The sequence below is a fragment of the Passer montanus genome, unplaced genomic scaffold (assembly GCF_014805655.1).
Source record: "Passer montanus isolate IOZ18808 unplaced genomic scaffold, ASM1480565v1 scaffold139, whole genome shotgun sequence".
In the NCBI taxonomy this organism is placed as follows: Eukaryota; Metazoa; Chordata; class Aves; order Passeriformes; family Passeridae; genus Passer; species Passer montanus.
This window is the reverse complement of record NW_024360830.1, coordinates 644,756-658,742: the sequence shown is the minus strand read 5'-3', so window position 1 is coordinate 658,742 and position 13,987 is coordinate 644,756. Positions and strand designations below refer to the sequence as shown.

General features: G+C 54.2%; 1 protein-coding gene across 2 annotated transcripts in view; it reads right to left on the bottom strand.

Annotated features, from left to right (window-relative positions):
• Nucleotides 1–13,613, bottom strand: part of CDH22 (cadherin 22) — a 51,474-nt gene extending 37,861 nt beyond the window's left edge. Inside the window, exons 1-2 of one of the 2 annotated variants that reach the window (XM_039699808.1) lie at nucleotides 13,353–13,613; nucleotides 9,181–9,475 (exon numbers count right to left, since the gene is read on the bottom strand). In XM_039699808.1, the coding sequence (XP_039555742.1) occupies nucleotides 9,181–9,475; nucleotides 13,353–13,577 (520 nt within the window). In that variant the 5' untranslated portion in view covers nucleotides 13,578–13,613. The remainder of the gene's footprint in view (nucleotides 1–9,180; nucleotides 9,476–13,352) is intronic. The other variant, XM_039699806.1, reaches the window with a different exon arrangement.
• Nucleotides 13,614–13,987: the final 374 nt, after the last annotated feature.

Genomic DNA, 13,987 nt, shown 5'->3' with positions numbered 1-13,987 from the left:
CCCAACACTGATTGCCAGCACATGATGAGGGAAAAGAGAACAGCTGGGTGCAAATGCAGCATCACCTCCCTGCCAAACGCCTGAAAGCCAGGACTCCAGACACAAATGCCTCTGGTGTGCTGCAGAGTGGCAGCAGGGACAGGATCCTGGGCCATCCTGCAGCAGGACCTGCTCTCCAGGAGATCACTGCTCTGAACAGCTGGGAGCTTTTCTCCCAGTAGCTTTCTACTGGACCATCTGGGAAGGAGCTGGGGATGTTATACTGACACCGGCCCTTCCTGTCAGCACAGAGTGACATGATCACCTCCAGACCACAGACGGACCACCCAGCCAGAGCCTGATCCACCCTGCAGCAGGCAGACCTGCACAGGGACAGCAGCCCCAGGAGAGGAAAGGCTTTCACTTGCCCAGAGCCAGACACAGCACCAGGTCCTCATGCTCTACACGTAGCAGGGCAGGAGGACTATAAATTGGATAAAAGTCCATCAAATGTCTGCAATTAAGTTATTGATTTTCAAGGCTGCCTCATTAAACTGGGTACTTCACTCCAACTGTCCCTGTGATGGCTTTAATTTGACATCATGTTCAATTTAACAAAAGCAGGACCCAGGACATGAGGGTGGGGGCAGGAGCAAAGGGACTGAGATCTAGAGAGACAACAGAAGGGAGAAAAGAAGGGAAGCCTACCCCCACCTACAGACACCTTGAGAAAGGAGGTGTGTGACCAAAGCACAGTGAGGACAGGCTACCCTGTTTCATCTCCAGCAGCAGACTCGGTGCATCCCTGCCCAGAGGTCAAGCACTGGCAGCACTCAGACAAAAGCAGCCTCTGTTCCTGTGTCACAGGAGGCAGGCATGGAGCTGAAACCATCCAGAGGAGGATGAGGAGCTTCAGTCCCTGGTGCCTTCCTCCTCCTTTGTCAGCAGACCACAAGCCCAGAGCCTGCAGGTGAGCCAGGGATTTCCTGCACCAGCCCTGCCCAGACTCAGGCAGGAGATGAGGCAGCACAGACAGCAGTGCTGCTGGGAGCAGCTGGGATGCACACGCTCCCCCAGTCCAGTTCACTCTGATCTCCTGGAAAGGGTGTTCACTGAGGGAAACGAGCAGTTACCATGGTTGCTTTTCATTCTCCCTGGCAGCCTTCTCAGAGCTGCAGCTCTGCTGATAACAGGAGAATCCCCCTCATCAGTCTTCAGCAACAAGCTACTTTGAGTCAACTTATTTATGCTTTGCTGTCTCCAGTGAAGTTATGGTGCATCCCTGCCAGGCACGTCCAGATTTTACACCACAGCAACACTGGCTCTCTGCCTCGCAAACAACTGTTTAAGAAATACTATTGCTGCATTTTCTCCTCCTCTCCCTGCCATAACACAACTCCTTCAAGCAGGTATGAGCCAAGGCAGATCACTCCCACACCAGCACTGCACATTCCCTCGGGCAGCCTGGCATGCTCCCTTGGGAAGCTCCTGATCAGAAAGCAAAAAAAAGGGACCAGAGAAGGGAAATGTCACCAGGGTCCCCAAGCATCCTTCTCCCAGCTGCAGTAGAGAAGCCTCCTAGGGATGCTGGAGGTGCCAAAGTCTGAGAATCACAGAAAGCAGTACCTGCCCATGGGAACAAGAGAGGGCACAGCCTGGCAGCAATCAGCTGAGAGCCCAGTGCCCACAGCAGCACCCACTCCTGCACCTGCAGCACAGGCACAGCCTGCTGACTGCACAAACATCCCTCACTCCAAGAACCACTTGTTCCTGCTGAGGGTTAGGAGATTCCAACCTCACCCACAGGGACCCAAGCCCATCAGTTTACCTCCCTGCCCTGCCCTGTATACCCTGTGTCAGGACTGCACATTTGCCTCAAGGACCACACCACAGCCTCCTGTTGCAGCCCTCTGTGCAGTCATCCCAAACCAGGGATCATGAGAGGCAGGCTGGCCACTGAACGTTTGCACCAGACTCTGCATTTCAAGATGCATTCATTCAATTGCATAACTCACCTCCTAACCCATCCCTGTCAGACACAGCTGTACTCCCTGTGGTCCAGTATTTATCTGGATGCTGCCAAACTGCAGAGTCTGAAGAGGTGCCAGGAGCTGTGCCCACGCAGAGCACGGTCTGTGTCACCATCCCAAGCCATGCCTTGGACAGGTGAGGTAGGCTGCTGCTCTCAGGCTTCCTGTGCCAGCACTGAAAGCTCCTGGCCCACAGCTGCTGGCACTCCCAAGAACTGGAGCAACAGGGCAGCAGATCCAGCTCCAGGTCCCAGGGGTGAACCCCATGTTTGGGACAGAGTTTTCTGCTCTAGGGCAAGACAAACCAAGCAGCACGAGGAGCCCTGCAGCAAGACACCTTCACTCAGAGGCAGAGATGGGGCACGGTGCCCTTGGGCTGCAGCCAGCAATGCCAGAGGTGATGAAGGCTCTGCCCTTCCTCACCTGCCCTCACAGCATCTCATTAACAAAAGAGCAACATCAGCCAGGTAGGGAACACTGACCCCACTTTGTGCCTTGACTTCTTGTCTGTAAAGACCCTTGCTCAAGGTCACCTAAAGGGTATCAGGAATTTACTAGTTTAACATTCCAGCATCCTCCCCTAACCTCCATTTATGCCTGTCCCACGCCTCCCTCCCATTCTGTGTCCATGTGAAGAGCAGTGGTTTTCCATTTCAGCTTAACCTGGTCCCCCCTTCCTGCAGAGACAAGCTTTGCCTGGCTCCCACCCTGCTCCAATATTAGTCCCTGCTCTCCAAGCACAGCACTGCCCACAGCAAGTACAGAATGTACAGCTTTTATTTAGTTTTCTGGCACATGCTTTAGCCATAAAAGATACACTAAATAAAATCTAAACATCCATCATGTACTCTATCACCCGCCTCCCATAACCAAGAAGCCTGAGCCCATATCCAGAGAGATAATTAGACATGTAAAACGAGAGAAGACCTTGGTTCCTCCCCCGACAAGCACACTCCACAGATCAGAGAAAACCAACAATTTTACATAAAAATTAACAGGGCAGAATCCATCTCTTATTCCTCCTCTGCAAAGGTGAGGTCTGGCACAGCAGATCAACCAAACCCTGATTTCCTCCAGAAGGAAGGGGGAGCAAGACCCTCACTTCCAGAGCAGCACTTCCCTCAGCCTAGCTGACTGTGGCTGCCAGCCATCCTCTGTCCCCACGGGCCCTGCTTGGGCTGTCCCCATTCCACTCCCTGAGCCATCCTGGAGAGCTGCCAGGGCCAGCAGCCAGCCCTGAGCCCTGCCAGCAGCATCCCTCTGCTGTGAGCAGGGTCAGCAGGGCAGGCAGGGGCTGCCCACACCCAGAGGTGCCCGTGGTGCCCCACAGCTGTGGCATGCAGGAGCTGTGTCCCTGCAGGGTCTCTTCCCCTGAGGGCACAGCTCAGCCCCCACAGCCACCCTGCCATGCTGTGTCCCCAGGGCTGGCAGGGCACAGCAGCTCAGCCCTGCCAGTGCCCTGGGTGGGATGGATGGGCACCTCTGGAATGCCAATGCAGGCCTGTCCTGGCATCTGTGACTGCCTTCCCACGGGACCCAGAGCCTCTGGGGCCAATCCCAGCAACCCTGCATGAAGAAGGCTGAGAGCTCCAGGCCACTTGCTATGCCACTCACTCCAAACACGTTCAGCTAAAAGAAATGTTGACAGGCAAACTCCAAACACATCCACGAGCAGAGAGGCCCTGCACTGAATCCACAAGCAAGTGGCTGGGACCTGTCACTTCCCCAGGGACAGAAGTACAGCCAGGCTCTGGGCAGGCAAAGAGGCAAATGAGCAGCAGGATAAACCAGCACTTGCTAAACCTGACTGTCACCCCTCTGTGGTGAAACCAGGAGCCTCCAGATGCTCTCCAGAACCAGCTCTGGGGCTCAACTGCCACCTTCAGCTCAGGCAGAGACCAGGGACACTTTCTGGCCACGCTGAGAGCTATTTCTCTGTGGATCTGGCCAGCTCCAGGACAGCACTCGGGCACTTCAGCCCTGCAGAGCACCAGGGACCCTGCAAGGAGTGCTGTGTCATGCAAAGCCACATTCCCTGGCCTGATGCCAGTGTGCAGCACTCTCATCCCAGGTGCCTGGGTGCCATGGGGCAGGAGGCAGGTGGGAGTTTATAAACAATGCAATTTACAGCTTTTCTCTGGCCCCAAACACCTGCAGTGGCTGATGCACCCTAGACACATTCTGAAAAAAAAAGAACTAGAGTAGCTTAAAAATTACTGGAGCAGAAGTGAGTTTCTTGCAATCTTGTGAACATCCTGACTTGGTAGGAAGCCAGGCCCAGAGGAGATTCACTGCACAGCCCTCTCACCCTGCAGGACAAGCCCCAGGGCAGTAACCTGGCAGGGTGCAATTGCTCCAGTGTCCTACTGTGAAACTTTTGGGCTGTCTGGCCAGAGAAAGGCACTGCACAAAGCACCCCAGCCCCTGGCACGGAGCAGGTAAGCCTGGGGAGCAAACCACAGCACCCCATGGAGAGGCTCAGGTTCCCTGGGGGGCTGCCAAAGGCAGCCTGGATGAGGTCCTCACATGGGCAGGGCAGGGTGTGGAGCCTGTCCTGTGACCTAGAGCACAGTGCAGAATGGGGAGGACTCCCCTCACCAAGGACAAACAGACAGGGAAGCCCCAGCTCCCAGCAGCTTCCAGATACACACAAGTGACTTTCTAGCGGGGGGGGGGAAACCCGATTGCCTGCAAGTGTTCTGGCTGTATGGTAAACAAAGTGTTTTTCTCTGCTTCCAGCACGGAGATTAAACAATTTCTTTTCACAATAATCACTTCTGCATTCAGCCAGCTTTGTGCTGGAGTCAGGGCTTGACCCCAAGTTTCTGTCTGTACAGCCAAATCGCCTCTAATCTGGACATGGTGCTACACAGAGAAATGAGAGTGAAATGCACCAAGGGAGGAGTGATGCTCTGATGGAACCACATGCCTTTCCTGGCATGTCCTCACTCCAGGCCCTGCCTGCTCCTCAAGGACCCCACAAGTGAGCTCTGGGCTGCAACACCCACCCTGTGCAACCAACAGAGTTGTCTAACAGGAGGCACCGTGTGCTGGATTTGGGCTCATGCCTGAGTGCAGCAGACAGCTGTTAAGCAGACCCCAGGGAGATCAGGAAAGGAGCCCAAAACACAGCTAATTTTAGCACCTCCTGTAACAAGGTGAAGCTCCTGCAGTTCCAAGGCAGCTGGCTGGGTCCCATCCTACATTCTCCTGAAGCTGCAGGTCTCTCTCTTTGGTGCTGGATTCTGCTCAGCTCTGATGTTTTGGAGATCCACCCAGGGGTATCCACAGAGGCTGAGCCTGGGGTGCCAGCACAGAGCAGCCTGCAAGCTCTTGACCAGCAGCCTCTCCCTGAGGTGACAGGACAGCAGTGAAGCTGTAAACAGGATTTGCAGCTCAGGCCCCATCCTGCACACACACTGCTCCTTGGTATGCACGCAGTGGGCACAGGGCAGTCAGTGAAAACACTCCCCAGGAGCCCCTGCCTTCCTCAGCCTGGGTGACTCCAGGGCATTGCTTCCAGCCCAGCTCCCTCTGAGGGCTGAGCAGGGACCTCTCCACCTTGTACAGACCCAGCTGCCCTCCCTGCCAGGCTGCAAACCTCCCACAGCAGGATGCTCCTGATGCCCCAGGCCAGACCAGGTTTCTCCAGAAAAGCCAGTTGCTGGTTTTGCAGCTGGTTCTGCTGTGCCAAGGGAGGCCAGATAAAGCTATTGGGTCAGCTTTCATTTTGGATATGCTTCTTCCAAGTGCAACATATCCCTGTGTAGAAAACAATGACTTCTCCAGCCTGGCTCAGAGGCTGGGGCTAGCTGCAGGCACCACCTCTGCCCTTTACAAATCCCTTATCCTCCTGACCATCCTGCATCTGCCACTATTGATCCATCAGATAACAACAGCAATCCTTTTTCTCTTCCCTTTGCAGAGGTTTACAATGAGTCTGGATGAGTTCATGGAAGACAGATACTAAAGCTGACTAAACCCCCAGAAACCACCCACAGCCAAAGAAATTTCCAAGCTGAAAACAGATGCTGGCTGGGAGAATATTAAGAGGAGCATCACATGTCCTGTGTGTGATATTCCTCCTTCCTAAGAATGCACTTTGACCACTGCCAAGGCAAGATCCTGGAACAAAGAAGGCTTTAGTCCACCTCAGTCTCAGAGTCTCAGGCAGCACATACAAACACACTGCCCTGGCCCCAGCACAGAGCAAGGGCAGCTGTGCTGCAGAGCACTCCCAGTTACTCTGAGAGTTTGTGCACTTCTCTCATTTGTTATTCCCTCTTAGACACTAGGAAATCAAATGACTTTCCCTCCCAATTAGTACTCCTTCATTATGCAAATAATGTCCTTTGATCTGCTCCTGCTGTCACAGAGCGGATCTGACTGTATTTGGTTTATTCCTCTTCACGCCCCAGGAAGGCACCCACCTCTGGGAGCTGGGACTCTGCTTTTGGCAGGGAATGGAGAGTGCAGCTGAGAGCTGCCTTGAGTGAGGACAAAAACCACCCAAGCACAAACCCCAGTGAGGTCTGGGAAGGCAAGACCATGAGGGCAGGAAGAAGGGGTCACCCTTAACTCTTCAGGCTGGGATGCAGAGCAAAGGTTTCAGAGCAGCAGAGACAGGGAATGAGCAGCTCCCTGCAAGCTCCAAGCTGGACAGCACCCTGCCCTTGGAGTGGCCTCATCCCAGTCACCCAGTCACCCTTCTTTTTACTGAATCCAAGTGGTGCTGAGAGCAGGCATGGCCACCAGCAGGTCCCCAGGCTTTGATCTTGATAGCCAGCCTAAGTTCTCCAGCCTTTGTTCTCCTGCTTGGCCAACACCAAGCTGGGATCACCTCCATCCACACTCAGGAAGGCAGCAAGGCACACTCCCCAGTCACTCTCATGGAAATACCCCACAGCTCCAGGGGGGATGCTCTGTCCAGCTCAGAGACAGCAAATATCCATAATCAATACCAACCACAACAAAGCCATAAGCACACCCAGCCTTGATGCCACAAAAGGAGCACTCCCACACAAAAAGGGCCTGGCAGGTCTCTTCCCATGAGAATATCCTGAACTTCACCTCCTTGGCCCAGCAGCTTCCCATATCCTGCACCCTCAGCCCTTCCTACAGCATCTGGAGCTGAACATCTCACACCAGGTCCATGACCAGCCCCATCTACCTCCCAGCTGCTGAACCAGGGAGGCTTGAGCAGAAAGCTCCTTGCCAGCCTTGCCTGTTTATGCTTTCACAGGCTGTGTCCATCTTGTCCTTTGTGCTGCCTGTTCCTGGGCAAAGCACTGGTAAGCTGAGGGAGAGGTGGGATGGAGCTGGGACTTGCAGCAGCAGCAGCCTGAGGGTCCCTCCAGCTCTGTGCTCACACCGCTGGGGCCCAGGCAGCAGCACCATGGGAAGATGAGGTGTGAGGCCCTCCCTGGGCTGCCTCCAGGGCAAGGCTGCTCTGGAAGAGCCAGTGCACTGCCCAGGACGGTCACACTGCAGCAGGCTCTGAGGCTGTGGCAGGCAGGTAGCCTGGAAAGCAGAACAGGCTCTTGGCTCCAGCTCCCCTCTCTAAGCACACAGCTGGGAAATGCAGCCCACGCCGTTCACAGCACTTCTCTTCACTTTTAACTTCCGAGTATTTTAATTTGCAGGAATCGCCTTCTTTCATGTTGTGAAACCGTGTTTCTTTCTCCCTCTGATCTCCAATTTCGCATAGAAACTGTCTCCTTTGATATGTCTTGTTCACATCAGTCTGATCAGGCAGCTCCATAATTGTTAGTGATTTTCAAAGAACTGGGATCCTTGTCTAATACCCAGAGTCGAGAATTCCTTGCTTTTTAAAATGTTGTTCAAGCAAATTAGATTAATTTAATTTCTTTCTTCCCCTTGGGAACAGGATGCCTCTTGCTTTGGTGCCCACATGCATTTCATTTCTCCAGGAGCGCCCAGCTGTAGTTCAAGGGGTCACTCTCTGACTAAGGGAAGGATTTGCACAGGTAACTGGAAGCAGAGGGAGAGCTTGGGATGCCTCAGGAGATTTTTTTTTCTCCATACATGAATAGAATCCAAGCAGCAGCAGCTTCTCTGGTGCAATTCCTGCACATCTGTACCTGCTGGAGGCCATGCACCAGCCTTGCAGCACGCTGCACATGAACCATGGAGAGCTGGAGCTCTGTCCTGAGGCACTGCAGACCTGAGCACCATCCCCTGCCCTCTGCTGCCAGGATGCCTCTGCAGCCAGACCTTCCTACAGCAGGAGCTGGTGGTTCCCCTGAGCTGGCAGTTCTCCTGAGCTGGCCTCTCAAGCCCCTGGTGCTGTCAGCTGCTCTCCCTGCCCTGGGGGCTCTCTCAGTCCTGCCCTGTTACTGTCCCCTGTGCTGACTCAGCCCTTGCTGAGACCTTGGGGTCCTGCCTGATCTTCGATGTCAGCCTTTCACAAGCTGTCTGCTACCTGGACACAGCCTTTGGAAACAGTGATTTACAGCTCCTGCTTGCAGCACATGCTGACACACAGCCTGCTATGGGGGTAGCAGAGAGCCCAGGGTGCTCAGGGAATGCTGTGGCTCCAGACAGTGCAGCACAGCCATTCTCCTGGACTCCAGCTGTGCTCAGCAGCCACACTTCTGTCACTGGGACATGAATTCCCCAGTCTCAGCCAACAAGGCCTGGCCCCTCAGAGAAGGGCACATGCAGCTGAGAAGGGCCTGGCAGTTCTGCACGGGGACACTCAACGGGATGATGCTTGAGCAGCCCTGGGGCTCAGAAGAACAGCACAGCAGCACACAGAGGATGGCCTGAGCTGGGGGAGAAGCACCACTCAGACCAATCTGAACCACAGGCAGATGTGAGCCCCTTGATTTGTGAGGGTTTAGTCCAACCACCCAGCATTTATGAGGGAGGGGGCTGTGCAAAGTCAGAGTCAATGCACAGCAGGCAGCTGGCACCACCACGACCCGTCCCCAGAGCACGGCTTAGGGCTGAGACTGAGCGCTCAGCCAAAGGCTGGCAATCAGCTCAGAGGATTTATCCACTTGTTTTTCTTAAGCCACCTTATTTATTTTTCCCTTTTGGCTCCCTAGCTCTGCAATCCCTGAGATTTGCAAGTGGTTTTTGCGGGGTACAGCAGGCTCAAGGTTTGACGGGGGAGAGGTGCAGCTTCCCCAGCCCACAGCAGACCTACCGACGGGGGACAGCTCCGCCACGCTGCCAATGTAGGGCCCCTCCAGGAAGCGTGGCTCGCTGTCGTTGATGTCCTGCACCTTGATGATGAACTCTGACTCGGGCTCCAGCAGCTGGTCTGTCTGCCGGTCCCGCGCCTGCGCCCGCAGCGTGTAGAAGGTTTTCTGCTCCCGGTCCAGGCGCTCGGTGGCGTGGATGTCACCTGTGATCTCGTCGATGAGGAAGATGGTCCCCGCGCCCTCCCCGGAGATGGTGTACTTGATGGAGCCGTCTCCCTCATCCGAGTCCGAGTGGATCTGCCGGGGAAAGAGGGAGAGGGTGGGAGCAGGCTGGGGATGCTTGTACCCAACCCTAGCCCATGGTCCCTGTGAGATGCCCCTCTGCTCTTGTTGGACTGGACAGTCACAGGGAGCACCACCAGACAACTCCTGTGCATGAAGGAAGGCACAATAAACTGGAATTTCAGGCCTGCCTTTACAGCTGTGCAGATTACAGATTCTGCCAGTGCCCACCCCCAGTACAAACCAAGGGACAAACCCCTTTAATCAGGGGTTATGAGATGATGAAAAGGCAAATGACAACTCAACTGCAGTCCACAGAAAGAGGCTTCCCTATGGGCAAGGAACCAGGACTCTGGCAGCAGGGGATCACCTCTCCCAAGCTGCACAGGTACCTTACCATCAGCATCCCTCTCCTTCTACACAACCAATTGCGCAAAGTCCATCCTCATCCACCTGCTTTGCCTCAGCCACAGCCACCCTCCATGATCTGGGCAGCTGCTGCTGACAAGTCTCCCTGCTGAAGAGCTCACACACTTGTTGCAGCCCTGTGCTGGGTTTGTGTTGCAGGGTAACAGGGGTCACAACATCCCATCATCATGCCCAGAGCCCCACCCAGACAAAATCTGCAAAAGAGTGTGACAAATCGGCTCATGTTCAGGACTAAAAACAGACCCTGAGGAAGATGCCTTTGCAGGCAATCTCTGCTGCTTCATTTTTTAATTAAGACAATGTTTGGAATTAGGAGAAGAAAGGGTAAACAGCAGTTCCCCATGGACCAAGAGCTGACTGGAATCCAGGCCAGACGTCCAGAGATAATTTTATTGGTGGCATTAAACTGAGTTATGAGGTTTTTACAATCCAGCCACTTATGAGAAATCTATTAACAGTAACTGGACAGGCAGAATGCATCTTGACAGAGAGCAGCATGGGCATTAATTGGGACAATCCGTAATGGGACAGGTCCCCGGAAAGGTTTCATCAGCTGCTTTCATTTGTTTCCTACAATTTTTGCTTAGAATCAGCAAAGTCATGTCCCCCCTCCACAAAAAGAAAAAAGCCGTCCATTAATCGGCTAATGAAATATGAAAATGTTTATGGGCCATTCAATCTTCCAAACTGCAGTTCTATAATCCACCTTTCAGACATACAGCTCTACCAGCAAGAATTTATACCAGAGCTGCCTCTTTTTTTACGATGCCTTCATTATATTTGTCTTGTTAGATACAGTTTATGTATTTATTTCACAAGTGAGGGACCCACACGTTAGGTAATTCAATGCATTTTGCACAACATTCACAAATTACTGCCCATGGTGACACGTCTCTCAAGGCTTGCCTGGAAGGAGACCTTCACTCAGCTCACAAATAGGGCTGTGATCCCAGCAGAGTCTGGGACCACCGTGATGGATTTGGCTGGAAATGTGCCTATGGGGTGGTCACCCTGCCCTGGCCACCTGGAGCATCCTGCCCTGGTCTATGGGGATGGCCATCCCAGCCTGGCCATCCAGTCCCAACCCTCCCTGCTGGCTGGTGGAGACCTTGCTGCCCTCTTCACTTTATCATCCTCTCCCATTTCCCACTGCTACTCCGTGAGCTTTTCAGAACGAAGGAGGAGCACCAGGTCTGTGCAGGCAGCTGCACAGGCAGCAGAAACCTGCATTTTCTGCTGAACACCGCCATGATTAATTATTAATCATGGCTCATGATTAATAATTAGGCTAGAGATAAAGCATCCAGCACCACATTGAGCTCTCAGCACATCCTCTTCACATATTTGCTCATCACTGACTGCTTGGAGCAGACACCAGCATCCCTGCAAACCGGAATGCTAGGAAGAAAAATGGAGCCTGGGCTCAAGGGGCTGCAGAGATTGATTTACAGGGGAAGATTAGAAGAGCTAAATCTGTGCTGCTTGGCTAAACAACAACTAATGGGGGAGGGCTGGATCTCAGACTACAGAAACACGAGGGGAGATGCCACAGACCCGGACCACACGTCAGGGATGTTCTCTCCTCCCTGTTACAGCAGGCAGGCTTGGGGAGCACCACGCTCCCACGCAGCCTCGGGGCTGCCTCCACCCCTGGGCATGGCAGGAGACTGAAATCACACCGCTCTTGTGGGCCCCAAGAGCACAGGAACCACCCAGCCCTGCCTGCAGATCAGCCCCAAGCAAGGACAGCAGTGCCTGCAGAGCTGGGACATCCAGAGGGCGGACAACAGGCTGATCTGTCCCATTTGTTAAACAGGAAAATTGTTTCCTTGTCCTAAAAGACTACAACCAGAATTCTTACGAAGCCATTAATTACATACTAATAATTAAATCAAAATTAAATATGAACAGAGGTGCACATTCCTTATTAAAAGCAATTAAACAGAAAGCACAGATACACAAATAAAAAATGACTCTGGGGCTAGAAAAGAAAGAAAATCAAATAAAAACTAGCCCGTAATAAAGGCGCACTCTGTTTGCTCCAACTCATAAAGCCCGAGTTCATCAATTTTCTTTAAATATTAGCAACTTAATTAAATCTGCTTTTTTCCTTTTAATCCTCTCCTCTATCTAAAATAGATCTGTCCACATGCAGAAGTTTGTAACTAGTGCTGACCCCATAATTCTATTTAAAAAACCCAAAGAAATCCACATCAAACTGACAGCAGCCTCAGGGGAAATTACAGTTCAGAAGAAGGATTAGCTAGAGAACCCAGATTTTATGGAAATGGTATCGGCCCTTCAGAAAGCACATGTAGGTGTGTGAGAGGCATCCACAGAGGGCATCCCCAGCTCCTCTGCAGGGTCCCCCAGTGCAGGAAGGCTCCGGACCCACAGACTGTCCTAAGAGGGCTGGCACACTGCTGGGGACAAGGCAAGCACTCCATCCTCTCCCAGCACCAGGAAAAGCCTGGCCCTGCTGGCTGGCAGCCCTGGGGATCACAGGCAGCGCTGTCACGCTGCTGTTGCGAGCCGGGCGGGTGATGGGGTGGGTGATGTGGAAAGGGGCTGTAAAACGGGTGAGTTGTAGGTTTCGGTTCAGCTGGAGCCCAGGCAGTGCCAGGCCTGTGACAGGGCCCGGTGCCTCCGCTGCTCCCGGGGGAGCCATGAATTAGCTGTGCCTGCTCCGAGGGCGGCGGGGGAGCGCGGCTTTGAGAGTCTGCTGAAACGGACACAAATCACCACTGAAATCCCCGCTGGCCCCCAGCCAACAAACCCATTTCCAAGCTCCTCCAGACTCATGCCCAGACGGCTGAGGCCATCAGACAGCCCTGCTGTACAAGCTCTTGGGCACCTTCCTTTGGGGTGAGCCCATGTCTCCAGCTCTAGCTCGATTGTAGCGTGTTCCTCTGACTGCTCCCAACAGCCTTCACCCAAATACAAACACCACGTCTGCCTGACATGTGGGGCAGCTGCCTCTCCAAAGCTCCCAGAAAAGGATAAAGCCCAGTAATCCCAAGGTGAAATGCTCCTTCAGCCTCAGGACACCAGGAATGGAGGGAGCAGAGGTCCATGTCCAGCCTTCCCAGGAGATCACACACCAGGGAAGTGTGGTGAGCTCCTGCCTGCAGACCCAGTCCTGCCCATCAGGCACTGTCACCTGCCAGCAGCTCCCACAGGCACAGGGTTTCTTTAATCCAGCCCCAGACACCACAAGCAGCCAGTATACGATTGTAGGAACACAAACGTAAATTTTGGTGTGTCCTGTTATCACCTCTGGGAGAACATTAACCTCACCACCCCCAGCAGGGACCAGGCTCCTGCCATCACAGCCCACAAAGTATTTCTCTAGCCAGGCTCCCGTGAAAAACCTTCACATGGGCCCTCTCTCTGCTCAGCACTGCCAGCATTTCCACCCTGCCCCTGGCTCTGCCAGCCCCGTGGAGACATCAGGTCAGCTTACCTTCCCCACATAGAGCGGCTCCGTGCCCGTGTACTCCTCCACCACAAAGAACTGGTTCCAGACCCAGCCGCGCTTCACTCGCCCGCCGGCCAGCAGCGCAGGATCCCCGGGCTCCCCGAGGCCAGGGCCCTCCACCGCCGAGTGCATGGCCCAGCACCCCAGCTCCTGGATGGCACAGAACAGCAGCAGCATGGTGCCCAAGCAGCCCTGCAGACCCTTCGCCATGGCACTCTAGGAGGCTGCATGAGCAGGAGCTTCTGGACGTGCAGCCAGCATCCTTTAGGGAAAAGTAGGAGGAAAGTCCACACTAGCAGCGTGAGGCTGCCCGGTGAGCGCAGAGCATCCCCGTCCCTGCTGCATGCCGTGCCCTGCAGCTGGAGTGCTCCTGTCCTGCGTGAGTCACATCTGTGACAAGAGCTGTCCCGGACCGCCCGCTGCTGCTGGCCTGGGAGCAGTCAGTGCTGGTGCCTCGCAGGCTGCTCCTGGGTCTCCAGAGAAGAGGCTGGCAGCTGGCATTTGTCCCTGAGGACAGAGCTGCAGGGCTCCGTGCTGGGCCGCTGCCAGTCTGGCTGGGGAAGGGGGCGAGGCACAGCCTGCTGCCCACCCTGCCAGCGGGCACACGGGGCACAGACACC